Genomic DNA, 24,263 nt, shown 5'->3' on the forward strand with positions numbered 1-24,263 from the left:
AGGGCTTCAGGCCTTGGTCAGACGGGCGTTCTTTCGCGCGATTTGCGGATCGCATAACGGATGCGCATCCGCAAATCGCGTGACCGGGGCCGACGATTCGCTGAAAAATCTGCACCTAGCAGCGTTTTCAGCGAAACAGGCCCGATCAAAGGAGCGCTGTCCGCTGTTCGCCCATTAAATTCAATGGAGACGGCAATACAGCCAGCTCCATTGAAAGCAATGGGCTGCCGGCGAGCGTAGGATGAATTTTCGGGAAGGGCTTAAAAATATAAGCCCTTCCCTAAAAAGCATCCTGAAATGTGTAAAAAAAAAAAAAATGAAAAAACTTATACTCACCTTTTCCCTGTAATTGGAGTTCAGCCGCGGCCGGCCGGCAGTTCTCCAGAACTGCTCTGTGCTGTATTCAGCAGGCGGGGATTTAGAATCCCCGCCTGCTGAATGGGCTGCCTCTGATTGGTCACAGCCCTCACCAATCAGAATCATGAATTCATGAATGGGTGAGTGAGAACTGACTCTGATTGGTGAGGGCTGTGACCAATCAGAGGCAGCCCATTCAGCAGGCGGGGATTTTAAATCCCCGCCTGCTGAATACTACACAGAGCAGTTCAGGAGAACTGCCGGCCGGACACGGCTGAACTCCGGCTGCAGGGAAAAGGTGAGTATATATAAATTTATATTTTTTTACACATTTCAGGATGCTTATATTTTTAAGCCCTTCCCGAAAATTCATCCTGCGCTCGCTGGCAGCCCATTGCTTTCAATGGAGCCGGCTGTATTGCCGGCTCCATTGAATTCAATGGGCGAACATCTTTCTTCTCTGCCACAGCTGTTACAGCTGTTGCAGAGGAGAACGATCTTTAAGTATATGTTCTCAATGGGGTCGGCGCTGCTGCCGCCGGCCCCATTGAGCGCATATATAGAACACAGCGATGCGCAGAACGCAGATAGGCGCGTTCTGCGAATCGCTGTGTCCTATAATCTATCGGACATCCGCATAAAAAGCAGATATGTGACCGATCCCATTGGGATGCATTTGGTCAATAGATCTGCAGATCGCAAGCGCGTCTGCAGATCGGACCAAAAAACGGTCGTGTGACCGAGGCCTCAGTCTGCCTCCAGTATTCGATGGATCCTTATTTATCAGTACACTGCAAAACAACAGGTAACCTCAAAGGATAGGGAGGGGGAGAGAAGAGAAGCCAGGGAAGAGGAGGGGAGGGAGAAGCCCAGCCACCACCCTCAAGCCAAAGTGTATATTGTCTACATTGTCCATTCACTAAAACCTGTGGAGTGTGCAATGACCTGCTTACCCAATTAGCTACTTCCGCATAAAAGGTATTTGCATGCATGCATCAGTTCTGCTTCAGTTTGCAATTACTCCACAGTCAGTTAAAAACTTACCAGTTTTAAAAGTACTCCAAACTCAGGTGTGAAACCGTCCTTATTGACTTTCCCTTGAACAACCAGGGAGCTTGTCATGCCCTAACTACTTGTTGTATGAGCACCCACTCATTTGAATGGCAGTTATGTGATACTACTGTATTTCCCCCACATAGGTTGCTCTGTTTATGTTGTCAGTACAATACATCAGTTTGTAACTTGATAATTTCATGCATCGTGTTATAAAATTCACCTTTTACACCTATTTATAGGATAGGTAATAAAAGTCTGATTGGTGGGGGTCTTACCACTGAGAATGGGGGCCTGGTGTCCCCTTCTCCTCATCACTGCAGGGTCGCTGAACCCAGCCATAATGACATGGAGATTAAATGGAATGGCAGTTGCACATACATGGCGACACTCCATTAATTTCAATGGAGCTGCCAATAATTAGCCAAGTAGAAGCCTCTCCCATTAAAGATCAATGGAGTGGCATTGCACATGCTTGACAACCTCCCCATTCAATCTTTTCCTCACTCTGGGGGTGCAGCAAGCTCACAGTGAAAAGGAGGAGGGGACACAAGACCCCAGTTCTCAGGATCAGTGAGGGTCTCAGTGGTGAGACCCCTACCGATCAGACTTCTATCAGCTATCCTTCGGATAGGTGATTTAAAGTCAATGTTAGGTTAACGCCTTTAAAGAGGTTAAAAAAACATGACTGCTTATATCTAGAAACAGCACCACTCTTGTCTGTGGACAGTGTGTAGTACTGCAGCTCAGCCCATTCATTTGAAACAGGCTAAACTGCAATACCAGACACAGTCTATAGACATCAGTGGCAGCCATGTTTTTCTAATTTCATACAGTACCTTTAATAATCACGGGTGAAGTTGTCAGTGCAATGTGTCATAGATGCAGAATCAGCATCCGTGGTGAGGTAGTTGGCATTGCATAACACAATGAGGTTGGCTGTACAGTGTCCTCAGAATAAGACTCTGTTCACACTAACGCCATAGCATTTATAATGAAGCCATGATGGCTACATTGAGGAGACACTAATGTGGTGGCTGGGCTACCCCTCGGTTGGGAGGATAGGGGACCTACCACCTGTGTTTATGATGCCAGCTACTGGATAGATACCCCGATTTGGGGTGGATAGCCACAGTGGCTTCCTCCCAGGATGATTGGTCTGAGTTTTCAGTACTCTGTGCAGTGGTCGCCTGGCTGCATCAATAATGACGTAGCATGGCTCACTAACTGATTTAATTCAATAACATTGTCAGTATGACAAATCTTCTGCTTCGGCAGAGTTACGATCTCAGAAACGTTGTGGCTGAACACAAACAGGGGTTCGAGTTGCAAATGAAATAGTCTCTGTACCTAACTTTTGAAGATTTATCCCACCCGAGATCGTGTCCACTAGAATGGAAAGTCTCTGACCGAGTCCATGGGGGGAATAACTGCAGTACCTTCTCTCCGAGGGTTAACAATTGCTAGGGCCAGTTGGTAGCTCTGGTGTCGCGATGGTCCGAGGGCCATGTAAGGTGGTATGGCGGGAAGTGCCATAAGTAAATTCCAACAAGTAGGCAGACCTGAGCACCGTCACTTCTTAATTTTGTAGCAGTCCCTCACACGAGGGTTAGATGCTGTCTGTCTCACTGGAGGTCATGGACCGTTCTTCAGCACTGCTCACACCAAGGCTCGGTCATAGAGCATCTCCCTGGCTGCAGGCAAAACACTCAGAGACTTCCTGTCTTTTCCTGTCTCCACCCTCCTTCGGTCATGCGTGTATATGAGGACGTCATCATATAAACATAGATCCATGAAAAGGAGAAGGAGGGCTGGAGCTGTGGTGCTGAGGCAGCAAATGATTTACTAGGTAAGTACTGGTTCTTTTATTATTTTACAGTATTCCCTCTCTCTGCCCTTTTACTTCCTTTTTTAAAGAGGTTATATCACAAAGACATCTCTCATTAGGTCATATGGATGTCAGAGGGGCTTCCTTCACTCAGAATCCTCTTCTAGGGGTTAAAACGGAAGGGCTGGTCTGTAAGAATTACTTCGGCTAAAGCAGACTTGAGTTGTTCATGTAATTGCTATTTATCTGAATGGCCACGATGTAATACTATGCTTCCCCTGTAGTGGCCGCTGTAGGATAAAACTCTAGCCAGACAAGATTTCTCCAAGAGCCGCTGAAACGGCTGATCGCAGCTGGAACCAAAAAATGGTTGTCTTTGATGAAAAAACCCTTTCAAATCATTAAGCCAAATGAATATGAGAAATTTACTACAGATCAGTATTACATAACCACAAACACAGTATCAATAGACTTAAACGCCAAGACACGGACGTCCATTTTATCGTATGTACAATATAGTGTACAGGTCCTGAGGCAAGTGTAGGAGCTATGGCTTCATTTTCCTAAATGCCAGGCGGTGGTTTCTGCGGAGGGCTGTGTACTCAGTCATGCAGACGCTACTAAAGGTCAGGTGGGTTTTATGCAGTAACTTGAATTGATCGCAGAGAAAAAGCTTCAGGTGAAATGTAAGATCCGCAGCAATCACCTGAGGTACAGCCGCCCACTACATATGGTGAGCAAAGGTCCCTGAAATGAACCGCATTAAAAAGCAGAAATCTCTACTCAAACATCACAATATAAAACTTCCGTCGTGGCTGCAGGTATATACAGAATGTAATAAACATATTAATATATAAATACACTGAATGACATACAGAAATATATAATAAAACAAATAGTAGTCCCAGGATGTAACCATGGCAACCAGAATGAGAGCACCCATTGTTTACATTGCCGGCTGCGTGTAGAGAACTCGGAAACCGAGTACAATGGAAAATAGGTCTTTTTCAGATTATTATTTCATGATTTTATTTATAAAAAGCTGGGACATAATTATTTCCAAAAACAAACTTTTATATCTTAATGGTCCCTGCATACACGGACGCACAGATACAAACCAGTTATACTAGCTTTTGGTGTCACTGCGGCAAAGAAAAAGTTCCAAACAGTGATGTACAAAAAACTTTTGACCTTTGTCATCAATTCTCAAATTTAGAAAGTCATGAGAAAAATGGGTATGGTGTTCAAGAAAGCCTGGAGAAGGCTGTGAAGAGCCTGCGTGCCAGGGAGGTCCCACTCAGGACTAGGGATCTGAACTATGTTTTTAAGGACTGGTGAGTTGGTTACTTATCAGAGTGGAGAAACTGAGGGGGAGATGATCTTGAAATGGATCGGTGATATAGTTGAAAGGCCATCCTTGTACCAGAGATGTTTCTAGTCCTAAGATACCGCTAGTCTAACAGGGACAAGGGCACTTGGTGTAAGAAGTGACTACTGCTATGGTTACATTTTTAGTTTTTTTATTTTTGTTTTTTCTTCCTGCATGTAAACAACCATAACTTCTTTATTTTTTCATCAGCATAGCCATCTGAGCGGGGAAACATCCACATAACAAAATTTTGAATTTGGCCCCCCAAAAGATAGTGTCCCCTCTCTGTGGCCCCACATGGTACTAGTGACCCCTCTCTGTGTCTTCCCTTCCTCTGAATGTTCATCCAACAGCAGCAGTTGTGTCTAAGTAACTTACAGTACTGCTGCTCTGGACATGGCTCTCTCTGTCAGTGCAGGCTGCTCCTCCACCTTCTATTGGCAGTACTACACTGAAAGCAGGAAGGAGGCAGCAGCCTGCACTGACAGAGAGAGTCATGTCCAGAGCAGTAATACTCTAAATTACTTAGATACTTGTGCAGCTGCTGGATGGACATTCAGGGGAAGGGGGAGGCAAGCCAGTGGTGGGACATTCAGCCTGGGCCCCTCAGTCCCATGGGTCCCATAGTAGTCACATGGTCTGTCTACTCTGGATTTTTTTTGTGGGGTGAGTTGTATTTTTTAGTGATACCATTTATTGTAACATAGAATTAGAAACTTTAAAACATTTCTAAGTGGGGATGAATGGAAAAAAAAGCAATTGCGCAACTTTGTTTGAGGGGGGAGTTGTTTTAACTGCCTACTTGGTCCAGCAGAAATGACATGATAATCTTATTCTGTGGGTCAATACAACTACAGTGACACAAAATTTAGATTGTTTTTTAGTGTACTGGTTTAAAAAAATGAAATATCTTTTTAAAAAAACTACTTTCTGTCACCATTTTCTGTCCGCAATAACTTTATTTTTCTGACAACGGAGTTGCTGTAGTTTCAATCGGTACCATTTTGGGGTTAATATGACTTTATCACTTTTTGGTAATTTTTTTTTCTTGCAGATGAGGTTACCATAAAAAGCACAATTGTGGCACTGTGTAATTTTTTAAATGGCATTCACCATAAATGCATTATCTTAGGGTGGCTTCAAACGAGCATATGCATGCACAAAAACATGCTTCTATTTGCCACATTACATTCCCTATGGTGTGTTCACATGTGCGTGCTCTACAAAGATAGGACATGTGTGCACCAAAGGGAATGCACACATTGTGTTCAATGGGGCCGCGGCTGCTGCCGGCGGCTCCATTGCAAACAATGGTCTGCCGGCACTCCTGCATTCTTCTTTCAGGGAAGGGCTTTACATATAAGCCCTTCCCTGAAAAACAAAAATTTTAGTGTAAAAAAATAAAAAATATACTTACCTGTCCGCCGCTGCCATGACCCCCGCGGGGATGAAGAACACATCTGCCGCATCTATGGCAGATGCAGCAGAGGAATTCTTCAATTTTCTACCGCAGCTGTCACACATGTCAGCTGTGGTAGAGGATTCTGCTGTTGTCAATTGATTTCAGGGAAGCCCTTCCCTGAAAATCAAGTAAAAGTGGTTTAAAAAAAAAAAAATCACCTACCTTCAGCTGCCAGGGCTCAGCCGCCTCTTCTCCTGCTGCTCCCTGCACTGTGGTGCTGATCTATCAGTAGGCAGGGATTTAAAATCCCCGCCTGCTAAAAGAGCTGAATGTGATTGGCTGAGGTGCTCAGCCAATCACAGGCAGCTCTCGCCCGTCATTCATTCGGCTCTTTTAGCAGCCGGGGATTTTAAAACCCTGGCTGCTGATAGATCAGCACCACAGTGCAAGGGACAGCAGGAGAAGACACGGCTGAGCCCCGGCAGCTGAAGCAAGGTGAGTATCTGTTTTTACATACTCCACCTCACCGTTTTACGCTGTGTGACACTCTCTTACGCCTCTCTTCCTTATATTTGCATACTTATGCATCTAGCACCTTGTGGCACAATAACATTTAAAGTGAATGTTTTAAACACACCAACCCCACCAAGCCGTTCTCCCACAACATCAATTGAGAGACCCGAATTCTCAACATAGCCGCACGTACAAGATGTGTGACCCAGATCTATCGAACATTTATGGCATATCTTGTGGCCCCCTTTAAGCGCTTTGTCAGCATGGATTCTATTACATTTCTCATGTAGCGCAGCCAAGACGTGATACAAATTTCCCCGTCACCTCATTGCAGCCGTCAGAGCAACATAACATATTATCCGCCTTGTCAATCAGAGTTTTCGAAGGTGTCGTTTTTTGTTGTTGCCTTTTCATAGAATTGAGGATGCAATTATATGGTCTGGAAATTTTAATTTAATTATATGGTCTAGAAAATTGATTTTTTTAAGACTTGCCCGCAGCCTCTGACTTGTAATAATTCAAAAATTGTTTTTTCTTTCCCGTGGAGTCAACACATGAACCCCCTTAAAATATTATTACCATTTTGACGGCATCGAAGAGAGAAGACAGAGCGTCACTTTGAAATACAATATTGAAGTAGTTACTTCCATATCCATCAGTGTCAATGTGCATCCTTCAACACCATTTATTTATCAGCCTAAATATGTCCAGAATTCTGTGCCTATTCATCTCTTAAAATATATGTATAGTAGCTGGAGCTCCATTCTGCCGATACAGAGTAACAAATCCTCTGCCAACCCAAAGAATTTAAGGGGCTGTCTAGGAATGCCAAAAAATGGTTGTCATCCATGCAGTATATGAAAACCTGTCCTACTACAGTAGAATGTAGACCAATGGTGGGAGGGACCTGGATGGAATGGTATAAGGGCGGTTTCTAATGGACTTCACACATCACTGCATTTTCTTCATTTCTCTATGGAGTGTTGTGTATTACTTCTGATTGGCTGCAGAGATCAGATGGGAGATCTGGAGGACTGGGGAGGATAGAGAAGTGCATGGTGTGGTGCATTCGGGTGGGAATCATAGGAGCCGGATACTGGGTGAGAGCGCGGCAAGCTGGAGAGAGATCTGAGTGGTGCTCAGACTTGTGGGACTGCACTGCAGGAAGAGAGGAGTCGGAAGAAGAAGCCACGCAAGACGGGTCCTGGAGACTTTGTGCTTGGTAGAGAGGGCCGGTGGCACGAAAAAGGAGGGAGCCTTTAACTGAGAAGCGCGGCCTCGTAACGCATTAGACTGATAAAGCTATACTAGAGCAGAACTGTTGTATCGGAGACCGCAGGGTTATAGAAGCCGCCTTATCTGTCTAATAACGTGTGTGTGTGTGTGTGTATGTATATATATATATATATATATAATTTTTTTTATATTAGGGAAAGGGGGTTGAGGTACACCGCTGGCATCATCCTGGCTACTGGTGCCACATCCATGGGTCACTTAAAAAACTTGGAGACGCAGTGTAAAATTCTTTCTGGAGTGTTTTTGGCAGCCATTAACGGAAGTTGTGAGGGGCCCCAAGCTGAACATTTGCATGCGAGCCCACGAGCTGTTAGCTATTTTTCTGATCACATACGACAGCCTTAGATACACTGGACCTTATCACACACCATGGCAGATATTTACTAAGACCGGCGTTTGCAGCGGTGGGCTTTGTATGACTTCCCCTAGAGCAGTGTTCTTCAACTCCAGTCCTCGGGGACCACCAACAGGTCATGTTTTCAGGATTTCCTCAGTATTGCACAGGTGATGTAATTATTGTCAGTGCCTCAGACATTGCCACAGGTGTTCTTACTATAGGATATCCTGAAAACATGACCAGTTGGGGTCCCTGAGGACTGGAGTTGGGGACCCCTGCCCTAGAGCACGGTGTGCTGAATCCATGCAGAGCCTTCAGTGAACGGTCCGACCTGGCGACATATCTGGTACATTATATACATAAGTCTGTCGGCCGCACTCACTATCGGCAAGGCAGTTTTAGAAAATAAGTCAGGACCGGCGCAGAAAGCTGAAACCTCACAAATGTTTCCGTAAATACCACTTTGTGCAAAAATTTGGGGCTTTTTTTTACGCCCAAATTTGTTATAGCTTTCATGAAAGTCTCCCAATATGCTTAGAATATCAGACTGTATCACATATGACAGCCTTACTGGGCAGTATCACACACAAGGGGCTCAGATACACGGAACAGTATCACATATTCTACAGTAAGCTTAGCCATACTGGACAGTATCACACATGATAGGCTTAGATACACAGAACCCTACAGCATGAGAGGCTTAGATACATCAGATGATAAACACAATAGGCTAAGGCCCTGTTGCTCTGCCTTGGTTAGACATATTGTACAGGGTGGCCACAGAAAACTAGGCCGGCACCGCACTCCTATGAAAGCCCATAGCAACCAATCACACCGCAGCTTTCCTTTTACCTCAGCAGTATAAAAAATAGCAACCAATCACAGCACAGCTTTAATTTTACCTCAGCAGTATAAGAAATAGCAACCAATCACAGCACAGCTTTCATGTTACCTCAGGAGTATAAGAAATGAAAGCTGCGCTGTGATTGGTTGCTGTGAGCTTTCATACGAGTGCGGTGCCGGCCTAGTTTTCTGTGGCCGCCCTGTATGTGTTTGTCTTTCTATCCCCTGGTGTTTTCTGTGGCACGCTCTGTTCTCCATCGGTCGCTCTGTAGAGAACAGGTCGGTCACGTGGCAGGATGTCATGCCGAGCTTTGTTGTATGATATCAGAGCAGATAGTACATGGAGGTTGTGGATGTGTGAGGAGGGCTGCAGCCGCTGATCACTGGTGGCTGTAATGTCACTTGTGACTGATCTGCAGCACACAGCGCTGATTACAGGTCTGTCAGTCACGGCCGCCCTCGCTGTCAGGTCAGCGCACCTGGATGGAGGCGGCTGCTCGCAACCATCAATCACTATCCAAGTCATTACATGTAGCAGAGCTGCAGCTGTCATTTAACCCTTGGGTCTCACTCACACGGGCAAAGGTGTGCCGTGTATTACACGCATGTTTTTCACGCCCGCAAAATATACAACACGCAGTAAATGTGCATATACATGAGTATTTACTGCCCATGTTATATCCCTATAGCTTATATTGGTGCATATACATGAGTATTTACTGCCCATGTTATATCCCTATAGCTTATATCGGTGCATATACATGAGTATTTACTGCCCATGTTATATCCCTATAGCTTATATCGGTGCATATACATGAGTATTTACTGCCTCTGTTATATCCCTATAGCTTATATTGGTGCATATACATGAGTATTCACTGTCTATGTTATATCCCTATAGCTTATATTGGTGCATATACATGAGTATTTACTCCCTATGTTATATCCCTATAGCTTATATTGGTGCATATACATGATTATTTACTGCCCATATTATATCCCTATAGCTTATATTGGTGCATATACATGAGTATTTACTGCCTATGTTATATCCCTATAGCTTATATTGGTGCATATACATGAGTATTTACTGCCTATGTTATATCCCCATAGCTTATATTGGTGCATATACATGAGTATTTACTGCCTATGTTATATCCGTATAGCTTATATTGGTGCATATACATGAGTATTTACTGCCTATGTTATATCCGTATAGCTTATGTTGGTGCATATACTTGAGTATTTACTGCCTATGTTATATCCCTATAGCTTATATTGGTGCATATACATGAGTATTTACTGCCTATGTTATATCCCTATAGCTTATATCGGTGCATATACATGAGTATTTACTGCCTATGTTATATCCCTATAGCTTATATCGGTGCATATACATGAGTATTTACTGCCTATGTTATATCCCTATAGCTTATATTGGTGCATATACATGAGTATTTACTGCCTATGTTATATCCCTATAGTTTATATTGGTACATATACTTGAGTATTTACTACCTATGTTATATCCCTATAGTTTATATCAGTGCATATACATGAGTATTTACTACCTATGTTATATTCCTATACCTTATGTTGGGGCATATTATGTGCCCAAATAAGACATGCTACATATTTTTCACGCCCATAATAAGAGCTCCGGTGCGAATGACCCAATAGAAATCGATAGGCATTTACATGTGAAAAATAGGTGTGTAATACGTGGAACATATCCGCCAGTGTGAGTGGGCTCTTAGTGGATGCTTTTTACCACGATTAACCCGGTATAATGCCCCCATTGTAGTCAATAGGTCCTCTCGGACACACACTAGATCACGGTGCTGGATGGCGCTTTCCAGCGCTGCGATTTTCTAATGGAGATTGCTCTATTTTTTGGCCATTTAGCGCACCTCATCACCCATCACACTGATGGGGTGCGCTAAAACACGCTGCCGGCCACAGGAACCTGCGGCTGAATGCGAAAATAAAATTGCGGCAATGCGTGTGTGAGAGCGGCCTTAGGGATGAGACTTCTGGACATGTCACCAAACCTTCTTCTCTCTGCTTGCAGGGGATACCATGCGGATTGCCTCGTCAGAGTTTGCAGATGACCCCTGCTCGTCGGTGAAGCGAGGCACCATGGTGAGGGCGGCCCGCGCGCTACTTTCTGCTGTTACCCGCCTCCTTATATTAGCAGACATGGCGGACGTCATGAGACTTCTGACGCACCTCAAGATTGTAAGTATCCTATGGTTTTATCATCCCTGTTTTATAGACACCCTGTTTATAAATCCACAGCGGCTCCTCCACAAGCTCCAAGTACTGGTCGGCCACCATTGTGGACAGCAGCCAATGTGGACAGCAGCCAATTGTGGACAGCACCCAGGATGTCAATGTAGCGTGACGGCAGCCATATTGTTTCTGGGTTACTTGCGATTTGAAAAGAAACTTCCACAATTCCGCTAGTTGTTATTGGAAACAATCAGCAAGGTTTAGGCTCAATGTCCATTCGGCAGATTTGAGTTGCGGAATCCGCGCAGGGCACCCGAGCGGGAGATCCGCAGTTCAAGCCGCCCATAGAAAAGCATGGGTGTCCAAACTTGAGTTTTGACATGCCGATTCTGCATTTGGAAAACAATTGGCGGATTGCTTTATTTCAGTGCAGTTCCTGCACAGACGGTTTCCATTAAAGTTATTGGGAGCCGTTCAATCCGCGGGACGTCCGCAGCTGACACTGTGGATGGGCCGTGGATTCCGCGGGAATGCACGAGTTTGAAAAAAAAAGTACTGCGCATGTGCGCCGGACGGAACGTTCGCACACATCCGCAGTACAGAAAAAAGAAGACCCGGACAGGTAAGCAGGGTCCTTGACTGTGTGAATCAGCCCTAATACTGTCATTAACATAATTCACCTTGACGCACGCACCCCAGAACGCAACAGTCGTGAGATTAACAGACATACCTGTCCACCCGTAACACATACATGTCATGAATATAGACGCGACATTAACGTAATGCACCGTAGTTTTAAAAAAGGGGGATTATGTTACATTCATGTGGGCAAGTGAACACTGGGCCCACACGAACATTACCAAAGATAGGGAACACCCGGTGAAACAGTCACCGATTAACACCTTCCCCTATCTTCTACAAAGGAAGATGAACAAGGACCTACCTGAGCGGGGACATCGCCCCAATAAGGGGCGGCCCAATGGTCTTCGGATCTAGGCCCTTGCTACCCCCTAGGAAACCACGCACCCAGGCTAGGACGCATACATATGACACCAATGATAGGGACAACTGGACAGGATAAGATGACGCACAGAGCTATAATCACAAAATACAGCAGTCCATACACAAACACTAGCTGCAGATGTTAATGCTATAAATGCCAGGTATTCGTTGACATTTTGGCCAAAATATGGAAGCTAGCGGGCCACTTCATGGCTCCTGGCTATACTACTAGTCCCTACACTAACCAGGAGTCCAGCAACAACCAAACAAAACACAAACTTTTCTTGCAGCAACAACACATAGAACCTTCTCACACCACACACAGAGAGAGAAATGAGAACAGAGACAGCTGACCACACCCACAACAACACATAGAACCTTCTCACACTACACACACACAGAGAATGAGAACAGAGACAGCTGACCACACCCACACCCGGGAAGACAGCTTTATGTGCACTGACCTAGAGGGATTGGCTGACTAGAGGCACACACACACCCAGCCAGCACTATCCCCCACATCTGAGCAGGAGAACTCCAAAACACCTGTAGATCCACAGGTCTCAGGAGACAGACGTGACATTACATAGCAATACATTTTGACCAGACATACACTGAATGGCCACCTTATTAGAGATCCCCATTTAGTAGCATGTTAGACCTGCTCTGCTTTGGCTTAAGCAATTCATCGTGACATATATTGCATTAGGCGATGAAATCGTTCTGCTAGAATATCCGCCCATGCGCACAGGAAACTTCTTGTAGTGGCCTCAAATAAGATGTAAGTTTTGACATGTTCTGCTCAGTAGAAAGGAAGGGGTCATCGATTCATGCTGCTTGTGCCAAATTCTGGCCTTCCATCAGCACAATGCATCAGAAATCTGGATTCATCTGACCAGGGAATGTTCTCCCACTTCTCAGTGATCCAAGTTTTGTGCCCACTGGAGTGTCGCCTTTATGTTTCTGTTAGACAGTAATGGCGCTGGAACTGGTTGTCTGCCGTTATAGCCCCTTGGTGCGAAGGAATGATGGGTTGTAATTAGAGATGAGCGAGCCTACTCAGTAGGGCAGTTACTCGAGCGAGCATCGCTCTTCTTGAGTAACTGCTTAGTGACCTGAGCAGGCTATGGTGGGCTGCAGGGGGCTGCAGGGGAACGGGAGGAAGAATGAGAGAGATCTCTCTCACTTCCTCCCGCTCCGCTCCCCCCCCCCCCCCCCCGCGCGCTCTCCCCCGCAGCCCACCCAAGCCTGCTCAGATTACTAAGCAGTTACTTGAGAAGAGCGATGCTCGCTCGAGTAACTGCCTTGCCGAGTAGGCTCGCTCATCTCTAATTGTAATCAAACACATTAGTTGGAGTACTGGCATTGTATTTGGGTGCAGTTTGCTAGACTGGACAGCTTCTGTTCATCAGAACAATTCCTGACATCCTCCTCTGACCCCTAATGAGTTTTTTACATGCACAGGTTCCCTTTTCGCTGGATGTTTTTCCCTGATCACACCAACCATTCTCGGTATACTCTCCACACCATTACATGGTAGGCAGTGAAATCCTGGCCCGACTAGTCAAGCACTGATGACCCGGCCTTGTTGGAAGTCACTCAGATTGTTGAATGTTTCCACCTAATGTGGATTCACACTGAAACGGATCCACAAAAAAACACTATTTTATGCTGCACTCCCAGTAATTATGAAAGGTTGGGGGTCATTCTGCATCTTTGTGCATTGTATGGCAGTTTGGAAGCACAATCCCTGGGCTGACGGTATTGCGTGTAAGTATCTACTACTAGTTAAACCATTTACCTGTAGCTTTTTTTCCCTTTTTTCCCCCTTCCAAAAAGGAATGAGGGCTTCACTTACTTAATTAACCCGAGGACCCTCATGGATATAGTACATAATACAGAAAAGCCATGTATCAGAGTGGTTTCATGTGATCTATGTGCTTTTGGATCCTCACTATATCTGAAAGCCTCTCCTGTTTCCTGGGAGAAGACGGATGAATTAACATTGTCAGGTCATCAGCAGAGCTCTGGCCGAGACTCAATTACAATGTGCCGCTTACGTCTGAGCCGGCGTTACTGCTGTCAATATCCACCGTGGCGCTCATTACCACCGCAGACTTATTTGTTATGTGGCTGCTCAGCACCTTTTTTCCCAAGCGGCAGTCCTAATAGGTTGTGCTTATCCAAAAGGGCCATAACACAAAATGCACTCAACAGTCAGCTCCGTGCAATAAAATGGGTATAATCCATCATAAATATACTTAATCCAGCAGGTGTCAGATTATTGAGCATTACAATACCACAGAGAAGTAAGGAAAATGAGATTAAAGGATAACGATCCCACAGGAAGACATGCAACCAACAAGAGTCTTGCAAAATTCTGTAGTATTAGACCATTCTGTGCTTATAATGGATTAGAGGGGTTGTGCAGGGGGCCTAAATATATCCATGGATTTGTGGAGTCGGAACCTTCACTTCCTGACCAATTCCTGTTACGGGTATAGAATGTAACGCCGTACATACAGTAAAAAGGCTTCATGCTGGTTTACCAACTAAGCACTACTTTACTGAAAATTGGCTAATGTAATTAGTTTAAAGGCCCAATCCGGTGATTTTTTTAATTAATATTCGTTATATAGCTATCCCCCAGTGTATATACGTGAGCTAATGTTACATTGGTTAGTTACTCCTATTTATCTGAATCCCCCAGCCCCTTTACTTTCAGATGGTCATGTGACCAGCTCAGATTTGCTTGGATTTTAATTAATTTTCTATTCAATTTTTCAGTCTGTGTGATGCAGTTGCATGACCCCTATAGAGGCACTCTTGTCACAGTTACTGGTAATGATAACACAGCTGCTGTCACACAGTTATAATAGAGGAGATCACAGCTTATCCTTCTGACTGTATAGTTATGGCCTGTAGCTTATTTAGGTGAACATAAAAGGTAAGGATAATTAAAATGTCCCCCAGCAGACAGTAATACTGCAGCCTCTTGCTGATGCATCATGGAATAGATCTCAAAGTGAAAGTAAAACATCCCACCATCAAGATGGTGCCTGATAAGCATCAGACAGGGGGCTGCACTACATGGGAATGGCAGCAATACACAGAGGGGACATCCAGAGTGTGACAGGCAATCAGGTGAGGGGGCAGGGATGGAAAAATGAGTGGGAGTGGCCCTTTAACCCCTTGAGTGGCACGCCCGGAAATTTTCCGGGACGAGCTCCACTGCTCATAGCGACATAGCCCGGAAGATTTCCGGGCTATGTATCACTATGGGAGCTGCAGAGCACAATGCCACAAGCTGTGACAGTGTGCTCTGCCTGCACAGACCCACAGAGAACAAAGCAAGGGCTTTGAAAAACCAGCAGAAGATATTGCCGATATGCCGGCAATCTCCTGCTTTGTTTATAGGTTGCCATAGAGACCATCGGCTTGTCAGAAGCAAGCCGATGGTCTCTGTGGCAGGGAGAGCTTGGTGCTTGGCTGTCAGAGGACAGCTAGGTACTAGCTCTTACAGTAGAGATCAGAGAAAACCTCCGATCTCTGCTGTGTTAACCCTTTACATGCTGCAGTCTATGTGACTGCAGCATGCAAAGGGCTGTCACCATCGGACCCCCGGAATGTGATCAGGGGGTCCTGATGGGTCCCTGTGGAAGTCCCCTAAAGGGACAAAAAAAAATTAAATAAAAATAAAAAAAGGTTAAAAATTATAAAAAAAAATAAAAACACTTGTCTCCTTTTACTTTGTAAAAAAATCAAAAATACAATCACACATGTGGTATCCATGCGTCGTAATGACCCAGAGAAGGAAGTTAATACATTATTTAACCCCTTAATGACATGGCCCCTTTTTTTCTTTTTTCCCCATTTCTTTTTTTCCTCCCCCCTGTTTAAAAAAAATCACAACTTGTCCCGCAAAAAACAAGCCCTCATATGGCCATGTCAATGGAAAAATGAAAAAGTTATGGCTCTTGAGACGCAACTGCAAAATTTGTTGAAATTCAATGATCAGACCATTTTAAAAAACCTGCCCTGGTGGGCACGACACGGTGGTAGGAAACCCGCCACTCAAGGGGTTAAGGATAATTAGTATCCAAACAGCTTTAAACAAGCTATATGGTTCTCTGTTACACGAAAAAATAACAAATAAGTGTGTGTATATAATATAAATGATGTACGATATAGCATCTGACAAAGTCACCCATAGTGTGTAGGAAATGAACAAAGATTTATTAGAATGTCAACATTTGTCTCAGAGGGAAATCTGTGTTCACAAATCTCTGAGTGGCTATTACATCACAGACTGAGCTTTGTATATCGAGTAGCCAGGCCTATTAAAAACTAACACTTATTGGTTCATCCTTACACAAAGACCAGAAAATAGGTTTTTACTTTCACTTTAGCAAGTTTCGTGAAGGGAGGGGAAGAGACAGAATGTGAGGACAGGGAGTGGGTTAGTGGGTGAATTCCAACTGTTGCCAAGTTCCTGGTATCTGGTTACACAGTGTATATTAGCTACAGTGAGTATCACACAGGAGAAGAATAGATACATAGAAAAGTAGACTGTATCTACTTTATTAGAGAGAAAAAACATATTTTAGTCAACTACGTTTATACCAAGGGAAGTTAATAAAAGGTGAAGTTAGTATACAGTAGTTACATTTTATTTGGTAGGTACATATGTAGTAAACAGAACATTAGCCTTGGGATTGATAAGAGAAACAATAGTTTATAAGTTCTCGTACCACATAAATACAATACATAACAAACCTATATATATATATATATATATATATATATATATATATAGTTTGCACATATGTATATATCCTCTTCAACCCCCAGGACATATTTGTGCATCCTTGGTGTGAAGAGAATAGTGCAAAGAGACCCAATAATGACTGACAGCTGGCCTCCCACTGCAACAGTTAGAGTCAGCGAGAACGTCCATCCCTACTGTTAACCCCTTAAATGCCCTGATCAATGTTGATAGTGACATGTGTGGAAGTAACAGACGAAGGGCCCTTCCTATGTGATGCTATCGGCCCTCCACCATGAGGTTGAAAACTACAACTGGTGATGAACAAGCCTCCACATGGCTATGGAACAATGAAACAATGCTGGCTGAATCCCCTGTAGTTCGGCACCTGCAGGGCTTAAACACATGACCGTGAATTTGTCACCTTTTGCGGGTGTGAAAATGAAGCCGGCAACACACAACAAAACCAAAGCCTTGATTTCAATGGTTTCGTCTTGACTAGCGTGATCCTCACACAATAATACTACGTGTGAGCACAGATAGAGCAGGACCTTATGTTTCTGCTTTTTTTTAATGAGCGTAATAGCGAGAAATTTAAACAGTAAAAATAATAATAATTTTAACTTGTTCATGTTCAAATACACTCAGCAGCGGCAAGTGCGTTTGCGCATGCGCTCGTCTATTTAAGCCCTAAGACGACTATCAATATCCTCTAAAGCTCTAGCACACACTTAAGCGATGGTGGTATTTGTCAGCAGGAGTAGGCTGACAAATACCTATAAACTGATATTTGGAATCTTAGGGTGGAACGTTATGCATATGTCACCAGATGCTTCCTTGGTTCATTACTTTAAATTTCCACAGCCATTGTGCACTTAAATGGACCTTGGAAGTTAGTGTCCGTATCTCCAGTGATGGTGCGCATTGCCAGAAGATGCAGTCCAACCCCCCTCCCCCCCCCCCCCCCATCCACAGTGCACTAGGTAGCAGCACAACCTGTTGTCACCAGCTCTTGTTACTCCTGTGCAGTTCAGAGATGTTGAGTTGGTCACCCAATGATCTCCCTCTCATGTACATAAGTCCAGTTACAGGTCTGTTCACCCAATTATCTCCCTCTCGTGTACATGAGTCCAGCTACAGGTCTGTTCACCCAATGATCTCCCTCTCGTGCACATGAGTCCAGCTACAGGTCTGCTCACCCAATTATTTTTTTCTGGAGTACACGAGTCCAGCTACAGGTTTGTTCACCCAATGATCTTCCTCTCAGGTACATGAGTCCAGCTACAGGTCTGTTCACCCAGTGAACTCCCTCTTGGGTACAGGAGTCAAGCTACAGGTCTGTTCACCCAATGATCTCCCTCTCGGGTACACGAGTCCAGCTACAGATCTGCTCGCCCAATGATTTCCCTCTCGGGTACACGAGTCAAGCTACAGATCTGCTCGCCCAATGATCTCCCTCTGATGTGCAAGAGTCCAGCTACAGGTCTGTTTACCCAATGATCTCCTTCTCGTGTACATGAGTCCAGCTACAGATCTGTTCACCCAGTGAACTCCCTCTTGGGTACAGGAGTCCAGCTACAGGTCTGTTCACCCAATGATCTCCCTCTCGGGTACACAAGTCCAGCTACAGATCTGCTCGCCCAATGATTTCCCTCTCGGGTACACGAGTCAAGCTACAGATCTGCTCGCCCAATGATCTCCCTCTGATGTGCAAGAGTCCAGCTACAGGTCTGTTTACCCAATGATCTCCTTCTCGTGTACATGAGTCCAGCTACAGATCTGTTCACCCAGTGAACTCCCTCTTGGGTACAGGAGTCCAGCTACAGGTCTGTTCACCCAATGATCTCCCTCTCGGGTACACAAGTCCAGCTACAGATCTGCTCGCCCAATGATCTCCCTCTGGTGTGCAAGAGTCCAGCTACAAGTCTGTTCACCCAATGATCTCCCTCTCGGGTACACGAGTCCAGCTACAGGTCTGTTCACCCAATGATCTCCCTCTCGGGTACACGAGTCCAGCTACAGGTCTGTTCACCCAATGATCTCCCTCTCGGGTACTCGAGTCCAACTACAGGTCTTTTCATCCAATGATCTCCCTCTCAGGTACACGAGTCCAGCTACAGATCTGCTTGCCCAATGATCTCTCTCTGGTGTGCACGAGTCCAGCCACAGGTCTGTTCACCGAATGATCTCCCTTTTGGTGTGCCCACGCAATCCAGTTGACTCTCCCTCTCTGTCCAATCTGAATAGTTGCTGTGCAGTGACCGAGGCGCAGGGCCCACAGCTGAGGAGATGGCAGGGTATCTGTTAGGAATGTCATGGTGGCACTACCATCTCCTCCCCTGAGCGACGTGTACAACCCTTTACCAAGGCCCTGGCAGGCTTCTCAAGGTAACGCTGGTGGTGCAGTTACCTGTATAAAACTCTGCGTGGAAAGTTCAGTATATGTCACGGGTGATGCCATGCCACCATTCCATCCACTGCGGTGAACTCTGACGATGGTGCAATAAATAGTCCACACAAACAGGGCTGTACTTTAAATAGACTCAACCGGGAACGAGTGGTAAAGCCTTTCTTTAAAAACGGAGTATTCTCCATTCACAGCATATGGATATATTGCTTCGCTTCTTCCATATTGGATAGGCCTAGGTGGGGATGTCTCCTGCCCACGTGTAGACTTGCAGACTCACTCGCTGTCTGACGGCTGAATACACTGACTGCCGCTTGACAAAGACTCCAGACCCCAACAACATCTTTGCACAGCTTGAAAACACATATATCTTTCATGTGACAACATTGGATACATACAAACTGGTACATTTTCCAGACATACCCAGAAAATTAACCTCTTGCGTGCTACAGCTGTGCAATACACATAAATCACTGACAAGACAATTGCACAGTGCATCCATACTAAAGGCATGACAGACATTGAGGGACAAATATATAAGAACATTTGTGAACAGTTATAGAGGGGCCAGATATGTATACTTCAGGCCACTACAGCTGCATCACTCACTCAAGGCTCCCAGTGCAACAACAGGAATACATAAGAACGGAGAATTCTGCTGTTAACCCCCTACATGCCACGATCTATGTAGATCGCGGCATGCAAAGGGTTCACAGAGACAGTGTGCTCCCTGTATGATGTCATCGCGTCCTGTCTTGCCATTACCTATGATCACTATTGTAAGCAATAAGGCATTGCAGTATAAAAGTCCTGCAATGCCCTATCATAGCAATCATAGCTGTTAAGGTGCAAAACCCCTACAGGGACATGAAAAATGTAAAAAAAATAAAATAAAAATAGTGTAAAAAAAAATGTAAAGAAAATTACAAAAAAAAACATTTTTGCTCACGTTTACGTATTTGTATAAAAAAAGTAATTAAAAAATGACATGCAAAATAAATTGTGCACAACATTTATCCTTCATGGCAAAAACTGTGAAAAAAGAAAAAACAACTAAAAAGCAGAGGCAAAATGCCTATTTTGTTCATTTTGCCTTATAAACAACGCAATAGAAGTAATCAAAAGAGCCATATGTACCCCAAAATGGTACCAATACTAAATTACAGCTCATCACGCAAAGAAACAACCCCTCACAGAGCTTTGACCAATGGGGAAAAAAAGGTACAGTACTTTATATGCAAAGTTTTTTTGTGCAAAAGTGAAAAAATCTAAAAAAAATTAATAATTTTGATATCGTTGTAATCGTAGCGACTTGCAGAAAAAAATGTATTATATTATTTAGGCTGCATGATTAAGGGCTCATTCACAGGAGCGTATATCGGCCGGCGTTTTCAACGCTGGCCGATATATGTACCATCTGATGCATTGGATGCCAAAGCATCAGATCACACAGGCGTATTCCCGCGGCGTAAAAGCGCCCGGCCGGGCATTTTTATGCCAGGCAGGAAGGATAGTCCTGGAACTATCATCCTGGCCTGACTACGGACACTGCTATAGACTCCTATGGGAGCCAATGACAGTGGCCAGAGAAGGGAGGTGGGAGGGAGTTTAGCAGCATGACTGCTAAACTCCCTCCCCCTTCTTTTTTTCTCACCGCCCCTTGCCTCTGTTTACAATGGGGCAGGGGCTGACCTTAGCTCTGCCGCCACACCCTCCCATTGCAAACAGCCGGAGGGGAGGAGAGAGGAGATAACCTGGCGAAGGGGAGGGAAGGGGGAGACAGCTTAGCAGAGCTAAGCTGTCTACCCCCGCCCCACAGCATATACCCCGAGCCCGTGCATCACATGGTAGCGTATACCGTCCGGATTTGAAAAGTGAAAATTCCCAAAAACCGTTGCTTCCTTATGGCCAAAATAGGCCGTGTCCTAAAGGGGTTAAATAGCACCATTTACAAATACAACTTATACCACAAAGAACAAACACCCATTAAAAGAAAAAATAAGATTTATATATTTTTGAAAGTGGGGAGGAAACTCCAAGAATGAAAAAAAAAAGAGATGTATCTCCAAGGGGTTAAACTGTAAATTAGGGTCATCACTGTACCAAAGAAGAGCTTGACCTAGGAAGCACAGTAAGCGTGGCTTTGTGTAGGTGTACAGGCACCCAACGGGCTCCAGCCCTCCCCAGAACACGTCTGCGCCTCCACAGATAATTAGATTGCCATTTAAGTGTCACATCTGTTTCCTCATCAAATATCAAGGATTTGCATCGAGAGAAATGTAAAAATGCCAGCGCTGGTGAAGGAATGGCGCGGTCCTCGCACTTACTGCGAACACTTCATAAACCTCCTCTTTGGGTTAAAGGAAGCGTGTTCCCATCATATTGTGTTCAACTTTTTATTAAATGACATTTTCAGCCACTTCTAAGGAAATACGGAGATTTGGCTTTTCTTTATATTTGTGTATTGTTGTCTTTCTATGAAAACAAACAGATGATGGGATTTAGATGTAGATTTACTGTACTTTGTTTAGCCGCCGGGCCCTCTGTCAGCGCTGTCTCCTACGGCTGAAACTCTCAGTAGGCGTAAGCTTCAGACCTCTATATCTGAACCTGACTCCGCCGCACTCAGGCTGAGTTCACATATGCTGCGGCCATTGTGTGGAAAAACACGATTATTACCAAAAATTGTGGCATAATCAACACAGTACTCAGGTCAGGCATCTTTACTATCAGGGGGGCACTAAAGGGGCATTCTTTGTGATAGAGGTGTGAGGGAACCCTGGCATCCGGCTTGGGGTTTCCCTGGTGATTTAAGATAGTGTTGGTAGCTTAGGGGTTCTAGGGATAGCTTATATAGGGTCCGGAAGCCAACATTTAGAGCTAATTCGGAATTCTGCAGCGTGAAACAAACCGTGTCATGTTCTAATTGCTGTGGAAATACGTGCAGCCAGCTTCCATTGTAGTCAATGGAAGCCGGACGTCACGCTGTACTTCCACTGTAGCACAGCGCCGGCCATGTCATCACGCACTGCCAGCGCTGTACTGCGCATATGCACCAGCTTAAGGGACCGGAACAGCGCAGCAGATCCAGGAGGTGAGTATGAGGGATTTATGGGGGCCGTGGTGGACTCCGCTGCAATATTCCGCTAGCGGAATCTGCCATGGCTGTGGGCATGAGGCCTTATGCTTTCAGTAACAAACTTTAATGAATCATAAAAAGAAAACAGGTAAACCAATAATTTTCTTTCCCGAAAGACCCATGACCGTGTAGCAGTCGGCTAGTACAACAGATCTGTGTGACTGTGTTTCCCCGATAATAAGCCCAACTCTAATTTTTGGGAAGCCCTACCCTGAAAATAAGCCCTACCTACACTATGTGTACAAAAAAACACAAACAATACTCACCTAGCAACCAGCGTTCGGGTCCCTCGCGCTGGGCTGCGGCGCTGCTGCAGGCTTTCATGTCCTCCTGCATGACGAGAGAGCATTTCTTCCTGGTAGCGGGGCTTGAATGCCCCGCCTCTAGCAAGCTAATGCTCTGATTGGTTACTCGAGTGCCGCGTCAGCCAATGAAAACCGATGATCGATTAACCAATCACAGACATTCAATGATGTCATTCAATGAATAGCTGTGATGTGTTAATTCGAGCGCCAGCTTTCATTGGCCAACACGATGGTTGATTAACCAATTATAACATTAGCTTGCTGGAGGCAGGGTATTCAAGCCCTAGTACCAGGAAGAATTGCTGTGTTGGCATGCAGGAGGACACAGATGCCTGTAGCACCGACGGTGACCAGCTCTAGGGACCCAAAAGCCAGCTGCTAGGTAAGTATTATAAGACAGCCCCCCAAAATTAAGACACCGTGCCTCTTTTGAGGCAAAAATTAATATAAGACAGTGTCTTATTTTCGGGGAAACATGGTAGTATATTGCATTAAAGTCCAATACCCATAAAAGTTGGGGAGGCAGGACCTGAGATGAGAGAAAGCTATAGAGACACTGACTAAGGGCGAATACCCACTTGCGTTTTTCTTGCGCATTTTTTTCACGCAATATCACTGTGTTTTTTACTGCGATTCTCAATGGGGCTTTCTATTGTTAAAAGCGCATTGCAATTTTTGTGTGATGCGTTTTTAACATTAGAAAGTCCCATTGACAATCGCAGTAAAAAACGCAGCAATATCGCGTGAAAAAAACGCGCAAGAAAAACGCAATTGGGCATTCACCCCAAGACTGAAACAAACCCCTATCACTAACAGTAATTTGCCATTCCTGAAACATGAGCTAAAATTCTCCAGTACTCAGTGGATTGTATGTTCTTTGCGGCTTGTAATGCTGCGTCTGCGTTGGCTGTTTGGTGGAAGCAGGGATGGAAAGCACAACTTGGAAGGATTTTAGGTCTTGATTACAAGCCCAGGCTTCTCTTAGTATAGTGGGTGATTGATTAACTGTACACAGGGTTTCTTGAGGTTGGAAGTAAGCTTCTCTAGTTAAAGGACAGAGGGAGGGAAGCCCGTAACAAGGCTTCACCTGGCTGCCAACATTCTCCCCCTGCTCCTCCCTTTCTGCTTTATTCTCTCTCTACACTCTGACTCATTCCCTGCCTCTGAATATTTTTATAATTATCTAATGTGACTCATATCTGGGGAGAAGAAAAAACTCTACTTTACTCCATGTAGGACTCCTGTTTCAGCTTGGCAGTGGTTAGCTCCGCCTCTCAACCAATGAGGGAGCTTATTTCTTCTGCTGGGTCATGTGGGTCAAAGATTCTTCCAGGTCTCTTAACAATTGTTTTACAATGTAAGATAAATTAACTATTTAGTTCCCTATCCAGACTCTATCTTCTTATTAAACTAAA

General features: G+C 44.7%; 1 protein-coding gene across 2 annotated transcripts in view; it reads left to right on the plus strand.

The window, feature by feature from the left end:
• The window catches only part of CTNNA2 (catenin alpha 2), a 2,255,723-nt gene that overhangs the window by 391,668 nt on the left and 1,839,792 nt on the right, over positions 1-24,263 (plus strand). For both annotated transcript variants that reach the window (XM_066572940.1, XM_066572941.1), the window contains exon 4: positions 11,070-11,236. In XM_066572940.1, coding sequence (XP_066429037.1) covers positions 11,070-11,236 — 167 coding nt within the window. The remainder of the gene's footprint in view (positions 1-11,069; positions 11,237-24,263) is intronic.

The sequence above is a fragment of the Eleutherodactylus coqui genome, chromosome 7, assembly GCF_035609145.1.
Source record: "Eleutherodactylus coqui strain aEleCoq1 chromosome 7, aEleCoq1.hap1, whole genome shotgun sequence".
In the NCBI taxonomy this organism is placed as follows: Eukaryota; Metazoa; Chordata; class Amphibia; order Anura; family Eleutherodactylidae; genus Eleutherodactylus; species Eleutherodactylus coqui.